The sequence below is a fragment of the Macrobrachium nipponense genome, chromosome 17 (genome assembly GCF_015104395.2).
Source record: "Macrobrachium nipponense isolate FS-2020 chromosome 17, ASM1510439v2, whole genome shotgun sequence".
Lineage (NCBI taxonomy): Eukaryota > Metazoa > Arthropoda > Malacostraca > Decapoda > Palaemonidae > Macrobrachium > Macrobrachium nipponense.
This window is the reverse complement of record NC_087210.1, coordinates 52,531,700-52,551,264: the sequence shown is the minus strand read 5'-3', so window position 1 is coordinate 52,551,264 and position 19,565 is coordinate 52,531,700. Positions and strand designations below refer to the sequence as shown.

Below are 19,565 nucleotides of genomic sequence, written 5' to 3'. Positions count from 1 at the left end.
GAAAGCTTCAATGGTGAACAGAATACTAAGACGATAGTTCCAGCCAAACTGGATATTCCCGTCCGTTCTTCTCTATTCCAGGTTGGTCGCCTACTGTGAGATAGTCTTCTTTCAGCAGCAGTCTTCTTCCTAATGCTAGAAATTCCAGGAATTCGAGCATAGGCGAGGTTCCCGATATCGTGTAACATATCGGGGAGGAATTCTCGTCTCGCTCACTTTGGACCGTGGTCTCGCCTAAGTGTTTGGAGATCGTAAGAAACTCTAAACACTCTGAATGCGCTAGAAATTCCGTAGAATTCTAAGCAGTCTGCGAAACCCCCACCGAATTCGTCAAACGATATCGGCTGGTGGTCCTCTCGATTCCCGTAGAAATCGAGAATGGGCAGGATCCCTCCTCAACGACCGGGGCTTACGTCAGGTAGGACCCGAAGGTCCCCCCTGGTAGCGCAGTCCCCAACGTGGGATCCTACAGAGAATCTCGTAGGATCCTTCCCCTTTCCCTCGTAGCCGTAAGGAGAGAGGGAATGGGAGGAATTGGATACGCTGCCTTCCCAGTGGAACTAGCAGTTGGAGGAGAGTAGGAGCAGCCATCGCCTTGCGGCGATGGCCTCTCAGAGTCTGGGAAAACGTATCGTCAGGAGAAAACGTTTTTCCCGAGGAGGGTTACGAACTCTCACTGTAGGTAAGGGTCTGCCGCCACTGTGAACGTCGTCTGGGGTGGGGGCTGATCGACACCTGACAGGAGAGAGCCGATACCGTCCTCCGACTCATTCCAGTCCTCGTCGAGGTCGAAAACCTCTCAGGAGGACGAAGGAGTATTTTAAATACGGTGTCCGAAGACACGTAGAAACGCCGCTGTCGCAGTAGAGGAGGTGGAAGTAGCTTGATCGACCGGCCGGCCAGAACTGAGAGAGCCTTCTTGTCCGGAGACGAGAGACTCTGGTTCAAGACAGAATCGGTAAGCTCCGATCGCGGCATACCCACCGTCGGTTTGGGTTCCCTCTCGGGCCCCAAAAAACGACTCGAGCAGAGACATGGGCTTCTGCTGGTGGGAGCGGCGATCCTTCCCCCGGTCGTTGTGCTGACGAATCAGTGCAATAACCTGGGTAAAGTTACTCTGAATCTCGGAAGTTACAGCGTCTTGAGGAGTAGGACCGTCCAGTCCCTCCAACAAGAGCAGCTCCAGGACCCTCCTCCTTCAGAAGAAGGACCAGCAACAGATCCCTGACGGTTGCCTCCAATCACTTGCGCGTAACGTCCTGGTTGGTCCTAAGACCAACCTGGCACGTGCGGCGTCGTGACGGGATCGTGAGCGGCGCATCTCTCACGATCACTCCTATATACCTATCTCTTCCTGGCGTATGCCGAGGAAGTTGAAGGTATCGGAGAGACAGAACTGACGCTACCCCCTCCTCCCCCTGACGGTCGCCTCCAATCACTTGCGCGTACGTCCTGGTTGGTCCTAAGACCATACGTGGCACGTGCGGCGTCGTGACGGGATCGTGAGCGGCGCACCTCCACGATCACTCCTAGCTACCCGCTCTTCCGGTGTAGCCCGAGGAAGTTGAAGGTAGTGGAGAGACAGACCTGACGCTCCCCCCCCCCCGCTCGTGGCAGGACCAGCGTACGTGGGCTGCAGCCGATCACCAACCCGCGGTGGGGATCGATCTGCAGGCCTGGCCGTGCCGCTCACCTGTGGCGAGCGGCTCGACTGAGCCACGTCGACCCCGGTCCCGTGCGCATAGAGCTGCTGCTGGTCACCGTATCCGCCCGGTCCCTGTGGGAGCGGCGGTCAGGTGACCTCGCAGAGCTCGCTTTCGCCGTGAGACCGGTGAGCGTCCTCGCGGCACGTCAAACCGCTGGTACCAGCCGAGGCTGGTACCGTCGGTCGAGGGGACCTGGGGGACTCTTCCCAGCCTCAACCCGTGGCGTGGCAGAGACGTCACGTCCACCGATGTACCGGGCTGGTCGCTGCGAGAGCGGCCGCTGGCCTTGGCGAGAGTCACCTGAGTAGCGGCTCTCGACAGTCTTCTGCTCCGTGCCTCGGTCATGACGCTGATCGAACTCAGGCGTCTTAACTTTGGCTGCACGGTCACCCCGAAGGAGATCGTACACTCGGAACTTCTCGCGGACGAGAAACCGAGCCGGTACCTGGCTTAGCAGCAGAGCTGCCAAGACCAGGCGAGGGTGTACCAGCGGTAGCCAGCACACCCTTGGTCCCCGTCTTCTTCTTCTTCTCAGAAGGGGAGACGGGCCCGTTCCCGAACGGAACAGGAGGACCAGCAGAAGAACCCCCCCCCCCCCCACCCCCCCGTCACACCGGAATGTGACGAGCCCTTCGAATCCGGTTATCCCCGAAGGAGTCCGTTCTGTTAGGGGGAAACAAAACCCGGTTACCAGCTGGTCGCTGGCGAGAGCGGCCGCTGGCCTGGCGAGAGTCACCCGAGCGGTTCTCGCCAGCCTTCTTTGCTCCGTGCCGTGGTCTTGGCGCCGAGCGAACTCTGGCGCCGAAACTTTGGCTGCACGGTCTCCCGAGGGAGAGCGTACACTCGGGATCTCCCAGCGAACGAGAGACCGAGCCGGAACCTGGTCGTAGCGGCAATCGCCGCTAGCACCAGGCGAGGAAGTACCAGAGCTAACCGATACTCCTCTGGTCCCCGTCTATCTCTTCCTTACGGAAGGGGAGACGGGCCCCGCTCCCAGAAGGAGCAGGAGGACCAGCAGAAGGACCCCCCGTCCCACCGAGGTGGGACGGGCCCTTAGAAGTTCCCGAAGGAGACTTCTTAGGGGGGGAGGCAGCCTTCTTCTTCTTCGGCTTATGGGCCTTAGAAGTCGAAGGGGAAGAGGCAGCAACAGACGAAGATGACACCTTCCTCTTCTTCGTCAGCTCACGCAGGACAGTCGTCAGGTCCTCCATCCAGGCCGGAGTCGGGCCTATTGCCGAAGCAAACACGGCCCGACTGCACCTGTCCGGAAGGACCTGGGACTGGGGAAGACACACCATGGGCAGGACCAGCATGGACAGGCGCAGGAACCAGGAGCGACAGGAACAGCAACCAGCTCAGGAGCGGCAGGAACAGCGGCAGCGGTAAACACAAAAGGGACAGCCAAGCCAGTAGCGGGAACCACATCAGCGACAGGTACGGCAGGCCCAGCCATCGCCTCGTAGAATCATCGGCAGCCAGCGTGGTACTGGCGGACGGTCCAGGGCGAGCTGCTGGAACAGCGGAAGTCTGGGGCAGGCAACACGAAGAAAACACAGGCAGCGGCGGCATACCCCTCCTCGGTACGGCGGCGACCGGCCCTAGAAGCGCAGACGGCGTCACCGACACAGCATGGGGTGTAGACAGCGGGGGGAAGCAGCATAAGCGGCCGTGAAGGTTGTAGTGGAGACCACTCCAAGGTCACCGCCCCAGACCTCGCTAGACTCTGCAGCAGATCGTGGATGCTAGGCACGCCCTGCAGCCGCAGTGGTCCATACCTGTCCAAGGTCGTCTCCCACGGCTGTAGCACCTGCGGTAGCACAGACAGATTAGTAAGAGGGGTTCCCTCACGCACGGGGGGGGGGGAGACATGCCCCCCCCCCGACCCCGAACGGAAGGAAGACCCCAAAAACAAAATACGAGAAGCTGAGCGGGGGGGCAGGAAAGAAGACGAAGAATCGGATACCAAGGGAGTCGCGGGAGAGCTTTCCGATGACTTCCTGGCAGACCTTCGCTTCCCCTACCCCCGCACAGCAGTGAAAAGTAACCTATGAAAAATGAAAGCAGAATACTGCACTTGCGATTCACTCATAGAACTTAAAGAGGGAAAAATCAATTCCCGGTAAGAGCGGAAACTTGATCCATAATAATATGATTGCTATCATAAATATATATGAAAATGAACAATACTGCACTTGCTATTTTCACTTTCACAGCAATAAATTCGTTAAGGATTAATTCCCGGGTACGAGCGGAATTTGATCCAAAATTAAATTTGATGCAATTAATAAATGAAAATGAAAAGAAAACTGCATTGCGAATCCACTTTCATTGCATTCTATTCATACAAAAAATAAGAGGCTCTTGCCGAGCGCAATCAAGCTCTCGGCAACGAACGCACAGGGCAAAAATATAATGAAAAAGAGTACTTACATCTTTCAATTACACACTTTCGCCCAAAATACATGACTCGGCGTGAGTGCGCCCGCCCTCGGCACCGAGACATAATTCAAGGGTTTCAATTCATGAAAAGAGCGGAAATCGCCGTCTCTACGGCGATAGCTCCATGTTGATCATAATTAAGTAATGAAAATGAAAACAGTGTACTTACAGTTTCATTTTCAAGTCAAACCAAACCATTAGTAGAAAACACAATATAACAAAGCATACGACGATGAAGCGGGCAGAGAGCGATGACGAACACGTCCTTCACACCCGCGGCCGAAAGCAAAAGTGATTCTTCACCTCTCGGGCGCGCGTGGCGCAGCGCACGATCGGACAAGCAGTTAACTACCGTTCTCCCCTTGGTTCGAAGCTTACGACCGTCCCAGCTGCCGCTAGTTACCTTCCTATTGTTTAAAAGGACCGAGGGTTTGTATTACGTATCGGAACAACTTGTATTTTCATACAATAAAATCACCCTGAATACGCTGGGGCTTTCAGATTTTGGATGCGTGTAATATGTGAAGAGAAAATGAAGAATATGTTATTGTTATGATACAATAAAGTTTGTTCATACTTACCTGGCAGATATATATAGCTGTATTCTCCGACGTCCGACAGGAATTTCAAAAACTCCCGGCAACACGCATGTGGGCGGCCAGGTGGTTAGTAACCCCATTTCCCGCCGCTGGGAGGCGGCATATCAGGAAATCATTCCCATTTTTATTAAGGATTTTCCCCATGAGGGACGGCCCCCTGGGGGAGGTGGGTGGGTACTTTAATTATATATATCTGCCAGGTAAGTATGAACAAACTTTATTGTATCATAACAATAACATTTTGTTCATGAAACTACCTGTCAGATATATATATAGCTGAATCCCCACCATTGGAGGTGGGAAGGGACAGAATAGAAGGATTTAGGAAAACACCTCAAGTGCAGATGATTGACATCCTTTGATTCCCTTACCTGTTTAGCAAATAGCTGACTTCTTGATTACTGTCACCGAAGTCTGCTTTTGCTTTACTAGAGTTGCCAACAAGGTAGTGACCTGTGTAGTTGGTGCGCTCTAGATGATCTGTCAACGGGGGCGTGACCACAATGTGACTAGACCATATTGACCATACTGTGAGGGCAACGAAGCTAAAACCACCACCTGACCTAACCTATCGAAGTTAGTCCCATAACTTCTAGGCTAACGAAAGGGAAAGCGCCTCAAGCGACCAACCCTTCAAAGTTAAAAGCACACCTATCCCTTTTCTATAGGATGGATTCGTGCTGCTTCCTGCCTCCAATAATATTTCTACGGATATGTATGGTCCTAGCGACTCGCAGATCTCATATGTCGTCTTCACATCCCGTCGGGAGTGTGAAGCGAACACAGAGTTGCTTCGCTCAACGTGGCACTCAGGATATTACTGAGTGTCATGCTCTGTTGAAATGCTTCCGAGGCCGCGCCCTCACCTCGTGAGCACTTACTTTAAAAGGTTTCAAATCTTAATGTTCAAACATGACGAATGAGCCTCTTAGAAAGACTCCTTAAAAATAACGCCAGGGCGTTCTTCGACATGGGCAAGTCTGGTCTTTTACGGAACACCGCCAGATTGTCCGATGACCTTGACTTTCTTAGTTTTATCAAGATAAAACTTGAGAGCCCGACAGGGCACAGGATCTCTGTGGCTCTTGCCCATAATTTGTGCCAATCCCTTGATCTCCAGGCTCTGGGCCAAGGGAAGGGTTTTTAGACGGGTTTTCGTTCTTAGCAAGAACGGAAGGCTTAGAGGACACCGAATTATGTCCTCTAAAGCCAAAACCTCTGATGATGGCTAAAACCTCACTAACCCTCATTGCCGTAGCTAGAGTGGTTAGAAAATTAGCCTTTCTGGTCAGTGTATTAAGTTTACAGAAAGGAGAGGTTCGAAAGGCTTTGACATCAAGAACTTCAGACTACGTCTAAGTTCCATCAGATTTCCGCAGACCTCAAAGATCGTGAAGTGCTTTGTTGTTTGACAGATCCGAATCTCTGAGCCTAGAGGCCGTCAAACAACATATTTCCGTATTCTACAATCGTTGGGACTGTAGCTTATCCCATACTTCAGACGGAATGGGAAGGCGGTAAAGTCATTCACAAGAGGTCAGAGGTAGAGGAACAGTCATTTTCTTCCTGCCCTATGTCCAGAAACGGCCCACTCCGATTGGTACACTGCAAAATATGCAGCACTGCTTTGCTTTGGCAATGAGACTTGCAATTAATCTTGAAGATCCTCTCGCTTCTTGACAGTCTGAACGCATTCAGACTCAGAGCGGAGAGATTTTAGGTACCTCTCGAAGTGAGGTGTTAGAGTAGACCGATTCTCTCGGGAAGGGTCCTTGGAAAGTGCTCTCTGAAGGACGTGACCTCTGTGAATCCAGCCTCTCGAAGGCCAACATGGGGCGATCAGCGTCTTTCTCACTCCCTCTGACGCCAGCGATTATCTTATTACATTTCCTAAGCTTTTGAATAGGGGAAAAGGGCTAACCAACTATCCCCATTCCATACTATAGGATGGCGTCTATTGCTACCGCTCTCGGATCGAGAATAAGGGCGCAACGTAGAGGAAGCTTCTTCGTCTTCAATATTGCAAAATCTACGAAAGGACGTCCCCAAACCCGTCTCCACAACTCTCGACATACTTCTAAGCGAGGATTACTCAAAAGTCCCAAACGTCAGTAGTTGCTGCCGTCGTCGATCGAGAAGATCCGCACGGACGTGCAATCGTGTAACGAACCTCTTAAGGATCGTTACGTTCCGTGCCTATGCGATAACCATCTCTCTTTTTCTGGGATATGAGGGAGCTGCGGAATTATCTGAGATGATTTGGACCACTCGACCAAAACCTCACTCTTCGAGGAACTGGAGAGCCAACCAAATTGCTTCCAATTCTTTAGATTATGTGCCAGGACCTCTGTCCGGATGCCTGGCTCCCTCTCATTATCACCTGAGGTGATCCTTAACCCATTGAGAGACGTTTAGAATTATCTCTAGATCTTTGATGTTATTTTAGTTCTCCTGTAGGAAAAAACTGTAGAGGTCTGAATTGCAGTCTATTCAGGGAAACAAGCTTCTCCAGCGAGGAAATGGTCCCCAGCAGACTCATCCATCCCTCACTAAGCATGCTTCCTTCCCTAATAAGGCTGCTCGCTTGCATAAGCAGGAGAGCATATTATATGCTATGCTGCGGTAGACTCTACAGAATTCTGTTACAGTGCGGTAAGCAGCGCCGAACATGTCTAAGAGATATCTCTGTTGAAAATTTCTTAGCAAAATGAAGTTCGGTTTATTCATGATTACCAGAATCCCCTCAACCCGAGGCGAAAGTCATGATGTAGGGCAGAGATACGGTTCGTAAATCAATCCCGCGGGAGAGAGAGACGTAACCGACTGAGCAGTACAACGAGCTACCTAACACTGAGTTGGTGACAGTGTGAGACACTGTGACAGTTACAGGCAGCAGCTTATGTTCACCTTCTCGAAGTCTTTATGCCGAGTTGCCAGCTATTCTATTCATCTAAGGAATAGATCCATTATTTGAACAGAAACTCTCAAGTTGGCATATCTAAGCGAACAGAATTCGCTAATAACAGAAGCTGATTTTGTGTTGTCGTAACATTACGCTTAATTAACCAAATGTTAAATCGAAAACTCCTGGAAGTTGCCGGGAGTACCGATTAAATATACTGCGTCATCCACAATGACAGCAACCTCTCGTTTCGCACTATTCTGCCTGAGTTACCAGCTACTCTCTTCTACGAAGGAATAGGTTCGTTACTATTATCGATCATAAGAACATTCTCAAGCAGGCATATTCAAGCGAAACATAATTCGCTACATGCAGAAGCTGAGTTGGTGTTGTTGTAACAATACCTTCAAGCATTGTCCTTACACCGGAAACTCCTGGAAGTTTGCAGGAAGGACCGATTAAATACACTTAAAATAACAGTCCTTTCGGTTGCCATCTGTAGAGGTAACCACGATATGCGTATATGACTTGAACTTTACATTAGTAATATGACGCGAAGATAAAATACCTAAGTATTGCAGTCACTTGAACATCTAATTCTTCTCTACTACATTCTTTCCTCGACGAGGAAGAGAGAGAGAATGGAAATCGACTGTCTTCATTCTCTTTGCCAAGAAAAGGAATAATATTATTCCAATGGAAATCCTCAAGTGAGAACCGAAGATCGAAAAGGAAAGTTCAAGCTTCTTATGATATTTGACATAAGACTTCATGGAGTAGTCTATAAGTCTTTTTCCTGGATGAGCCTCTTGGACTAATGAATGAGAGCTCTTTCGAAATTTTGTTACTTATCCGCTTATGCGATAAAATGTTATTAAGAACTTTGTCAATGAGAACTAACCCAATTGCATGACGGAAAGTAATCCAGGAATTCGAGCATATAGCCTTCCCGATCCCGCAGAAATCGAGGAAGGGGCAGGATTCCTGATTAGAGACTGGGCTTACGACAGGAATGACCTTAATGTTCCCCTTCGGCAGCGCAATCCCGAAAGCAGACGAGGCGTTTTATGACACCGAAATCTGCTTACAGTTTTCCTGGAATTCATCAAGTGATGGATTCTCTTGAACGCTCCCTTCGTAGAAAGAGAAGTATACATCTTGACGAGACCAAACTCCTTCTCTACTTCGACGACGCTCTCTTGAAGAGCGTTCTTGCAGGAATCCTGCCGAACGTCTTGATGCGTAGGACGCCTATCGTTCCTGAAGAACGTCCTGGCAAGTGCTTGCTACCGAGCGTCATGACGTGTTAGGATGCCGAGGCGTCTTCAAAAGCGTCCTCGCTAGCGTCCTGGCGAGCGTCCAGATGTTGTAAGACATCGAGCGTCTTCCAAAAAGCTTATCAATGTTTATGACGTCCGAGCGTCTTGAAAGGCCACCCGAAAAGCGTCCTGGAAGAGCCGCACACTGCTCCTGAAGTGTGAGAGCACTATAGGAAGACGTAAGGCTATCGTCTCCAAGACGGCCTTAAAGACTTTCGTTACCTTCTAACAAAGACGGTGGCCGCCTGTGCAACATTTTGCGTCTTAGTAATGCATTAAGTGAAAATATCCAGACACGAGCTCTCAAAAAAAGGAAACGCCGGAGCGTTCCGAAATCGATCGTCGCGAGGTGCTTGCCGAACGTCCTGATTGCATTCTTTGAGTCTTGAAGAGCGTCCGGAATAGAAGAGCGGACGAAACATCAAGGGAAGGCGGCATAGTGAATGACGTGCAGTCAACACGAGTAAACTTGAGAGGCTTCATGGCGAGGGGGAGAGACCCCGCCTCATGAAAACGCGAGCCGTCCTAAGCCATAAGTACGGTGATCGTCATCAGGACGAGTCTTAAGGACGTTCGCCACTCTTTGACAAAAAACGTAACGGCCGGATGTGCGACATCTTGGTCTTTGTCACGCTCATCGACACTGCAGAAGGGCATTTAAAAGGACGCCTGTGTGTCTTGGGTATGAGGAATTCTTTGCCCTTCTCCTGTCGAAAACTAGGATAGTCTGTCCAGTGTCATCTCTGTCCGCTGACAGAGCGTCCCTTAGGGACGAGTAAGATGGCCGTCTTGGCGAGCTGTTTGACTATGCAAATCAGCTTGCCGGACGTCAATCTTATGAGCTTGAAACAATATCCGTTTCGTAGTAAAGCGAACTCGCCTAACGTATACATAGCGCCATGAGGGGAGGAGGAAACCTTAGCCGATGACAAATAAGACCTTGGAGCGTCCACCAAATTGGCGAAATCTCCTTGAGAAGAAGACGGTGCTTTCAATCCTGCTTCTTCTCCTGTTTCGTACCAGATCCCAGCTCTCCCTTTCAGTCTAGATGGAGGAAGTGCAAACGAAGTCTTCCCTTTAACCTTCCTTGAATCCATCCAATCCTGGACTCTCTTAAACGCTCTCTTCGCAGAGAGCGAAGTGGCCATCTTAACGAAGCCAGGGCCTTCCTGGCCTTCGATGAGGCAAATTGTGAAGGTGGAGCGTCTTGGAAAGCAAGAAAACAATCCTTGCTACAAGAGTAAAGACGTTCCTTCCTCTCGATAGAGCGTTGAATGTCTCGAAAGGCGTCCTTGTGAGGGTCCTGCCTTAAGGACATTTTTTAATAATCTCTTGACCAAGACGACAGCCGCCTGTGCGACATTTTGCGTCTTTGTCACGCTTATCGATATTAAGTCAAGCCGAAAGGGACGCCAGATCGATGTGGGTTCCCGTAACCCTCCTTCGGCTTTCGACATGCCCTCTCCCTAGTCCTGGGAGTCCGACAGAGGTCCAGGCCTAGAGGCGTTATGGGGCGGATCTGACGTTCCCTCCTGACGAGAGAGAGGACGTTGAGCGTCCTCTTCTCTAAAGCTTCTTAGAGGGCGCGAGTCCTTCCGAGAGCTCCAACCTTGCGGGGAGGAGCCTCGGAGGACGAGAAGCAATCTTTCATGATTCGGTGCACGTTCACGATCTTTGGCAGCCTTATCCTGCCGAAGGGACGCCAGATCGGTGGGGGGGGGGTGGGGGTTCCCGTAACCCTCCTTCGGTTTTCAACTTGCCCCTCCCTGGTCCTGGGAGTCCGACAGAGGTTTAGACCTAGAGGCGTTATAGGACCGATCTGACGCCCCCTCCACAACACTAGGGCAAAATCAACATCACTACACTCACAACACTGATTGGAGAGCGAGCACTTTTTCAAGCTTACTTGATGTAATCCACAATAATAGAAAGGGCATTACTTCTCACAGAACTTCCTCTAGGCCCGTAAGCCATACCACAGGGTTAGGCAAATAAAGTCTACTGGAGGTTAGTAGGTCATTATCCTAACTTCTGTTACTGTGGAGGAAGACCACCCTCCTGATTCTAATCACGCTCTAATTTGCGTACATACGAATCATACGTCCTCTTTCGGAATCAGTCAACATTACAACTAATTTACATTGATCTCTCAACAAAGAAAACATGTATACTAAACGAGTGTCTACCGAAGGTTTCGGTAGCCTCCCCTTACCCGTTGCAGACAACAAAATCCCTGAAACTAGGCTAACTAGATTCAGACATCATATGCAATGAAAAAATTTAAATAATTAATTTATGATAGCGTATGCCTAGCCACAAATCCAAGTCAATCATTCAAAAAAATAAGTAGGATACTTAAGCGGCTAATGAAGTTTCAAAATCCTAGGCGGAGGTAGTGGAAAACAGGTGTTTTCACTACCGCGACAGAGAAAAATCTGAATAGAAAATGGGAATGATTCCTGATATCCGCCTCCCAGCGGCGGGAAATGGGTACTAACCACCTGGCCGCCCACTGCGTGTGCCGGGAGTTTTGAAATTCTGTCGGACGTCGGAGAATACAGCTATATATATATCTGACAGGTAAGTTTTTTCATGAACAAAATGTCTTATTATGTTGCAGTCGAAGCTGCAACGTATTCGCTTATGGCAACTTCAAATCTTCTTTATATCGCTAATTGGCAACTCAAATCTCTATCGTCTAATTGGCAACTCAAATCAGAGGCCGCCAAACAAACGGCTCGTAGGCGCAAGAATCTACCTTACCTATCTATCCCCTATCTATCCAACTGACGTAGCGGTACGTAAAATTTACCAAATTTTTTCGTACGTGTGGTAGGGGCATTTTTTTTTTTAAATTTTCGGACAAGTAGCGATTTTCATAGGCTAGATCATACCTTGGACCGTGTATCTCAGGTATCAATACGCCAGCAAAGTAGTTTCTTTACTGCGCATGCTCAAATCCCTGGCGTAGTAAAATTCTCACAATGAAATCAGCTGATCGCACCTACACTTCCCTCTCAGTGAAAATGAAACTGTTACCGTATCCAATGAAACTGTTACCGTATCCAAACCCATTTTTCTTGACTTATTCGTTTTCCATTGATTTATATGTCGATATTTAGGGAATTTTATTGACTTTCTCATAAAAAATAATTCATTCGCCTGACTTTCATAGTTTTTGGGTTAGGAACGAAAATATAAAAAAAAGTAAATATTTTTTTTTTTTTTTGTTAAATAACTCACATTTTTTCGCATTTAAAGTTAAATGAATCGACTATAATTCTGTTTGTTCTTGTGTCTTCGCAGGGCTATGTCAAGACCTTCCTACCCTGCTTTATTTTGGTTTATCCCAACAAAAAAAGGATGGATGACAGGAAGCATTTTTTAAGGATTACGTTGGAAAATTGGGAAAAAGAATTAGAACTTTACTGTGAGAAGGAAGAGATTCAATTCAAGATTCTGCTCATCTTGGATAATGCGCCCAGCCATCCTCCGTCAATAGAAAATTTATCCAGCAACATCCAGTTTGCTTTCTTGCCACCAAACACCACTTCATTGCTTCAGCCATGTGACCAAGGAATCATCAAAACTTTCAAGTCTTATTATCTATGTTCGACCCTGACTGACATGGTTGCGAGGACACAAACAGATAAGATGACCGTGAAGGAATATTGGAAGCAGTTTACCATCAAAGATGCTCTCCGTTTTATTATTAAAGAATCTTGGGAGAAGTGCCAAGGAAATGCCTGAATGGGGTTTGGAAACAGCTGTGTCCTCAATTGGTGTATGATTTCGTCGACTTTGACATCAGTGAAAATATTCACAAAGCTAGCAAGGAATGTCTTGTCAAGGCAAAGGAAGCTGGGTTCGATGAACTTGAAGAAAAAGATATTGAAGAACTGCTTGAATCACACCGAGAGGAATTGACAAACGAAGAACTCTTGGAGATGGAGAAGCTACAAAATGCAGAGTTGGAGGCAGTTGCATCACGGCCTACAGCACCCACCCCAGAGCCTGAGCGAATTCTAACAAAAAGTAATCTTGAGGAAGCGCTGTCATCCATACGAGGAGCATTAGACATCCTAGAAGCCAAGGATCCCAACATCAACAGGAGTGCTACAATAGCTAGAAAGGTGATGTCAGAACTAAACTGCTACACAGTAATGCTAGAACAAAAGAAGAAAACAACACAAACAAAAATCAGCCAGTTTTTTATAAAAAAAACAGTTCTGGTTGAGGGAAGAGAGCAGGGTGAGGAGAGAGAGGGGGCCGAGGAAGGACAGTGGAGTGAGGAAGGACAGTGAAGTGAGGAGGGAGAGGGGGTGGGGAGGGAGACGGGGTGAGAAGAGAGTGCGGGCCGAGGAAGGACAGTCGAGTGAGGAGGGAGAGGGGGGTGAGCGTGGGAACTGGAGTGATGCGTCATAGTGTTTATACTAGTTTACGTGCGTTACAACTACTAATGTACTGAACAGTATTTTCTTAAATAAATACAACTAGGGTAAGAATGTGTGTTTTATTGTTTCTGACCTTTAAATATAAAAAATAAAGGTTTTTTTTCTGGCAAAATCCCAAAATAGATTAAGTTTCCCATTGCCCTGGAACGTTAACCCCCTTATTTCCATTATTTCTTATGGAGAAATACTTCCCTGTTAACACGAATTCAGCTAACACGACATCTCCAGGAACGTAACCCTCGTGTTAACGGGGAGGTTACTGTACCTGTAAGGATAGATGGAAGGGAGTGAGCCGTATGACTCACGCCCCTCCCCCTCCAAAATGATGGGAAAGAGACGAGACAGTAATCATGACTAGTTCTGTGCTAAAGAATAAAATGTAGCTGGCCTCTCTCTCTCTCCCTGAAGGGGTAATATCCCCTTGAGAGATGGATCAGTATTACACATAAAACAGCTGATGACGAAACAGAGGAAAAGGCGTGAAACACATCTACTGCAATTTCAATTTGTCCCAGAGGAACGTGAACTAGGGAATCCTGGAAGGCCGTCTGAAAACGTTGACACTTGCAAGACTTCTGGGCTTGATAAATATGAAACAAACCATGGGCTTAGGTAATAAAAAACCAGTTTGGGAGGAGGAGAGCAAAGCCAAGGTCCACTCTCCAAGGCGGTTAAAGAAAAACTGGTGCATTCCTGGATTTAGTGCACGCTCTCAATGTGCTTCCACCTCAACTACGCAACGGATGCCAGATGCCACAGATTCCTTGCATTTACAATCTTTGATTATTTTTAATTGGTTTCCAGCTGGCACTAGATTTATCCCATTGTTTAGACAAAAGTTTTGTTCTGCATATGAACAAACTGGGTTTTCTTCTCAACACTTTTACCTGTCTAGAAAGAGTATGAGCTAAGAAGGCCAAGGCAGCAGGTCTTGCAGGTGGAAGGTTCCGCAGCAAAAAAAGGGCTGTTTCAGCTGTTGTCTGCTCATCTCCCTCACTTATTCCATCCCGTCTACTATGACCTCTCTTGTCTGTGGCAGCTAATGCTAAGCTCAAGAAGCGATCCAGTTCTGTCAAGAGCATGGTAGTTGAAATGCCCCGTCCAGCAGCATCCACATTTCCCCCTGGGCCTACCTCCATAGTGTTTGCGACCACCAATCTTTAGACTAAACCTGTAAAACAAATAAAAATTAGCATCCACAATATTTCAAGCTTAATAAAATCATAAGTTATGCTCATAGACTAATTTACATAATTTTCAAAGAGGACAAATTGCAATCTTTTTATTACCCCAATCAATGTTATTCCACACACAAATGAAAAATTAAAAACAAATTCTTAATGCAGACCCGACAGTTTATGTGAGTCTCTACACAGTCAGCACTCTCAAGAAGCATACCAGGTATTAACACAAAAGAGGAACACTTCTTTCTGGTCAGCCACATATCCAAAAACCCCAGCACCACAAGCACTTGCCAGTCATTTCTGTGTTACATGGACTTGCCTCAAGACTAGAGGAGCTAGAATTTAAAATTATATATTTTGTTCTTCTCACAAACAAAATAAATTCATTTCAATGCAATTCCTAATAGTTTACATAATCCTTATTAGCTATTTAACCCTTACAGGCCAGGCTAAATATTAACAATACCCAGAGATTGGGCAAACTTTAAGGTGAGCCAGTTTAAAAGAAAAACACATTACTAGAAAAAGAAAGATATGCAAATGCACATGGTATAAGGAAAAAATGTTCTAACACTTTCTGTTAGAAATTGAAAGTATTTCCAACTGTGTGCAGGGCCTCTTTCCCAAGACATTCATAAAAATATGACCTTTTTGTAATAAAAAAATTATATATACTTACCAAGTAATTACATAGCTATTAGCTTCTACTTAATAGCAGCTTTAGGTTTGAAATTTGCTGGTACAATCTAGCTGAAGAGCTCAGTTCATTAATGCTCTATGTCCATGTGAGGGTAGGTGGGAGGGCTCCAATCATGAAATTACTTGGTAAGTAGTATATACAATAATACCTACCTCACTCTTATGCCATTCAAGTTGCATGAATTCACAAAAGTGCGAACTTTCCATTGGAACTTAACTAATTATCATACGTGAGTATTTCACAGACACAAGAACGCAAACATAATAATAATACAGCAGTCCCCTATTATCGATGGACTCGGTTAATGGCTATCTGGTTTTATGGTATTTGTGTAATGCCATAAAATCAGCGATTTATGGTGTCATAACTGGTCGAGTTTTGGTTATCGGCATCATAAGGTGCTGATAATAGTTATGGCGCCATAACATAAACAGAGGCTCCATTAACCGAAGCCATTAACCAAACTTGTTACCATAATTGCCATAAATTGCTGTATTTCAGTTAATGGTGGTTTTCGCTTATCAGCACCCAGCCGATAAATGGAGCTGCCTGTAATATACCTAGTAACTGTAATTACAAAATTCACATGTGATTTTATTTTAAAGAAATAACCTTCCCATTTCATTTTAAGTAAGAACAACTCTTCTCGATCTCTCTTACTGAGATAAGAGAATTTTTATGGTACAGTCAGTCCCCGGTTTTTGGAGGACTCTGTTATTAGTGATCCGGTTTGATGGGACTTGTCTAGCACAATAAAATCGGCAATTTACGGTACAAAAACAGGAAGAGTTCCGGTTATTGGCGCCATAAGCACCCTTATGGCGCCATATCTGGTTATCAGAGCCATAAGCGCCGTAAATCACTGTTTCGGTTAATGGTGGTTTTCACTTATGAGCACACCCCCAGGAACAGAAACCCTGCCGATAACCGTTGACTCCTGTACATCTATTATACATGTTTATTAATATTTCCAAATAATAATAATAATATAACTGTAATGACAAAATGATGCATATAAAGAATTATTTCCCTCATCTTTCTTTTTAACTCCACCAGGTTGGCGATCATTTAATTCTCTCTCTCTCTCTCTCTCTCTCTCTCTCTCTCTCTCTCTCTCTCTCTCTCTCCATACATCTGTAATCTTCACACACTTATATTTTTAACAACCATTTATTTCTTTTTTAAGGGTAATGTATTGGGCTTACTTTTGAATGAAATTACATTAGCTTTAATTTCATTTAAAAGTTAGCTTAATACTTAGGTAGCCCTGCCTAGCTGATTAGTAGCTAGCTGGCCTACCCCTGATATGCCAACTACAGAATAGGCTAGGTAGGGCAAGGCTTACACTAGGTAGGGTAAAAAACCGCATGGTACAGGGGTGGACCATGTACGATCAATGTGTACAACCCCCAAAAAAGTACATTATAACGCGTCCTGACATCGGAGATGGGCATCAGACGCGACTTCTTGTTGGTGAGAAACGGAGCTAAAGACCTCTACTTCGGTGTCAGGACGCGTTATAATGTACTTTTCTTGGGTTTGTACACATTGATCGTACATGATCCACCCCTGTACCATGCGGTTTTTTACCCTAGCTAGCCCTAGTAGGTAGTACTAGGTATAGTATAGCTAGCAAGCTAGCCTAGCTAGGCTATATAAGGTACTACCTAGGTAGTCCTGACCCCTAACTCTAGCTAATTACATAGCCTAAGTAGGTACTGCTATAGGTAGCTACCTAGACCCTACTATACCTAGTAGGTATAGGCTAGTAGATACTTAGCTTGGTAGGTACTAGGCTAGGTAGTACCTAGGTAGTACCTACCTACCTATTGTCAAGTTTTAGGTACCTTCGCTCCCCCGAAAAATAACCTGTTGGCCTTTGTTCACTTTGTCTTTTAATACGAAATAACAGAATCAGAATGGCTTAGCCTATCACTAACCTTTCGTAGGTCGGGGAGCCTAAGCCAAGATCAGCGTTAGCCCTTAACTACCTTGGGTACTGGGCCTACCTAGTAGTGTCTTTGGATACGGAATTATTTTCAGAGGCAAGATATAATGATAACTTTGAATCTTTAAATACCATACCTTTTCTTTGGGGGAGTAGACAATCATTACGGCAAAGATTTAACTTTACTCTCGCAATTTCTTTCCAAAGTTCTCCGTTACTCCACTCAACAGCAAATACAGACTAACTCAGTCGGAGTCAGTCTTCGGAGTCACAGTTCCTAGCACGGGCCGGCAAACGCCAAACGGACGTACATAAGCGCTTCATTCTTTAGATTCCTTCATGGCCAACGTTTCATTTTTTTTTTTCTGCGTTCCACATGTTTTGAGGTACAAAGGGGAGCCTTATACGTTTTATATTAAGCTTTCTTCTATTTCCTTATCTTGAATGATTTCAGATTTGATATTTCTGATTGCAAGGTATTTGATGACTTCATATGTTGTGCGTTACTATTTTAATCTTTTTATTGTCTTTGGAATCAATATGGAACAGAATAAAATGTACAATTTGGGCAGAAGGCCAAGCGCTGGGACTTATGAGGTCATTCAGCACTGAAAGGGAATTCGAGATAGAAAGGCCTGAAAGGTGGGAAAAGCTCGTAATTACACTATAAAACAAGTGTTAGGAAAGGTTGGATAGCAAGAAGGAAGAGAGAACATAAAAGGAATGAAAAGGGTGCACTGGTGGCAATACCCTCCCACGGGGTGGTATCAGCCTGATCGCTCACTATACTCTGCTTCATCAAGTGTTTCGGCTACTTACGACTGTATCATTTATAAGTGCCGCCCTTACTTTCAAATTTAATTTGGTTAATCTATTACGAAGACACTTGTTCTATCTTGCGCTAACTTCAGTTGAAAGTTTTATATCTCTCGATAAATGTTCAAGTCTTGTTATCTAAAGAATCGTCGTCATTGTTGGGTTATTATTATGATTTGATCTGGTCAAGCGATTGAGCTTAACTATACAATTTTCTTATGGCTTTGATGAATAATAATCTATGCAATTTAATATACAGTCTTTAGGAAATAGAACCAATATTATTATCACAATCTAGACGTATGTATGCTGTATGCTCACTATACTCTGCTTCATCAAGTGTTTCGGCTACTTACGACTGTATCATTTATAAGTACCGCCCTTACTTTCAAATTTAATTTGGTTAATCTATTACGAAGACACTTGTTCTATCTTGCACTAACTTCAGTTGAAAGTTTTATATGTATACAGTACCTATATACTACAACCGGCATTCGTTGATCTGTTATGGTGTTGACCACTGCTAACACAAAAATGTGTTCTTTGGTTCCACCGTGATTGCCAAAGCCATAGTAATGCACATCTGGGGCCAATTTTATTATTTGACTGCATTCTCATTTTGCTGCTTTCAACAGTCAGATCTTTGCTCTGCTCCGGCATAGAAATGCAATTTCCTTTTAACAAAATTCTCCATCGACTCGATTTAGTGTGTTTCAGTCACTTCTAGTCGGTGTCGTAATTTCATGAATTTGTTTATCTCTCTCGATAAATGTTCAAGTCTTGTTATCTAATGAATCGTCGTCATTGTTGGGTTATTATTATGATTTGATCTGGTCAAGCGATGGAGCTTAACTATACAATTTTCTTATGGCTTTGATGAATAATTATCTATGCAATTTAATATACAGTCTTTAGGAAATAGAACCAATATTATTATCACAATCTAGACGTATGTATGCTGTATGCTAAGTTGCTAACGGAGACTTGGCTAAGTAATAATATAAGTGATTATTCTAAAATAAACGAATTGACGTCAGGGACTCACAACTTTGACAGAGAAAACAAAAAAGGTGGCAAAGAATCTTTGTTACAAAGTAAACAAAGCATCCATAATGAACCAAAATGTGTTTATTACATTTGAATATATTCAATATTAAAATTCCACACAAATAAACACACAAATTATATCAGCTTACAAATCACCAAGCACTAGAGATATCTCGATGAATTCAGTGACGTCCTCAACTTGTTAGCTGATAACACACACATTTGCGGTGACTTCCATCTGCATGTCAAAGAAATTTTAGTTACTTGAAAGTCACGATCTTGTAAATGTTGTGAAGAAACTGGCATCATTATTGAACCATACCAGATACAAAACAAACACAGTGAGTCTGAGTACGACATACTAGTTGAGCCTGAATACTGAAATCTCCAATACATAAACTTGTCACCTTTAGTATAAATATCAAAGTCAGATTTGAGATGAATGTTGGCG

At 45.5% G+C, this 19,565-nt stretch overlaps 1 protein-coding gene across 2 annotated transcripts in view; it reads right to left on the bottom strand.

Annotated features, from left to right (window-relative positions):
* LOC135196222 (integrator complex subunit 5-like) overlaps positions 1 to 17,607 on the bottom strand; it is a 63,774-nt gene extending 46,167 nt beyond the window's left edge. Inside the window, exons 1-2 of one of the 2 annotated variants that reach the window (XM_064222866.1) lie at positions 17,389 to 17,607; positions 14,307 to 14,590 (exon numbers count right to left, since the gene is read on the bottom strand). In XM_064222866.1, the coding sequence (XP_064078936.1) occupies positions 14,307 to 14,558 (252 nt within the window). In that variant the 5' untranslated portion in view covers positions 14,559 to 14,590; positions 17,389 to 17,607. Of the gene's footprint in view, positions 1 to 14,306; positions 14,591 to 17,243; positions 17,366 to 17,388 lie in introns of those variants that run through there. The other variant, XM_064222867.1, reaches the window with a different exon arrangement.
* Positions 17,608 to 19,565: the final 1,958 nt, after the last annotated feature.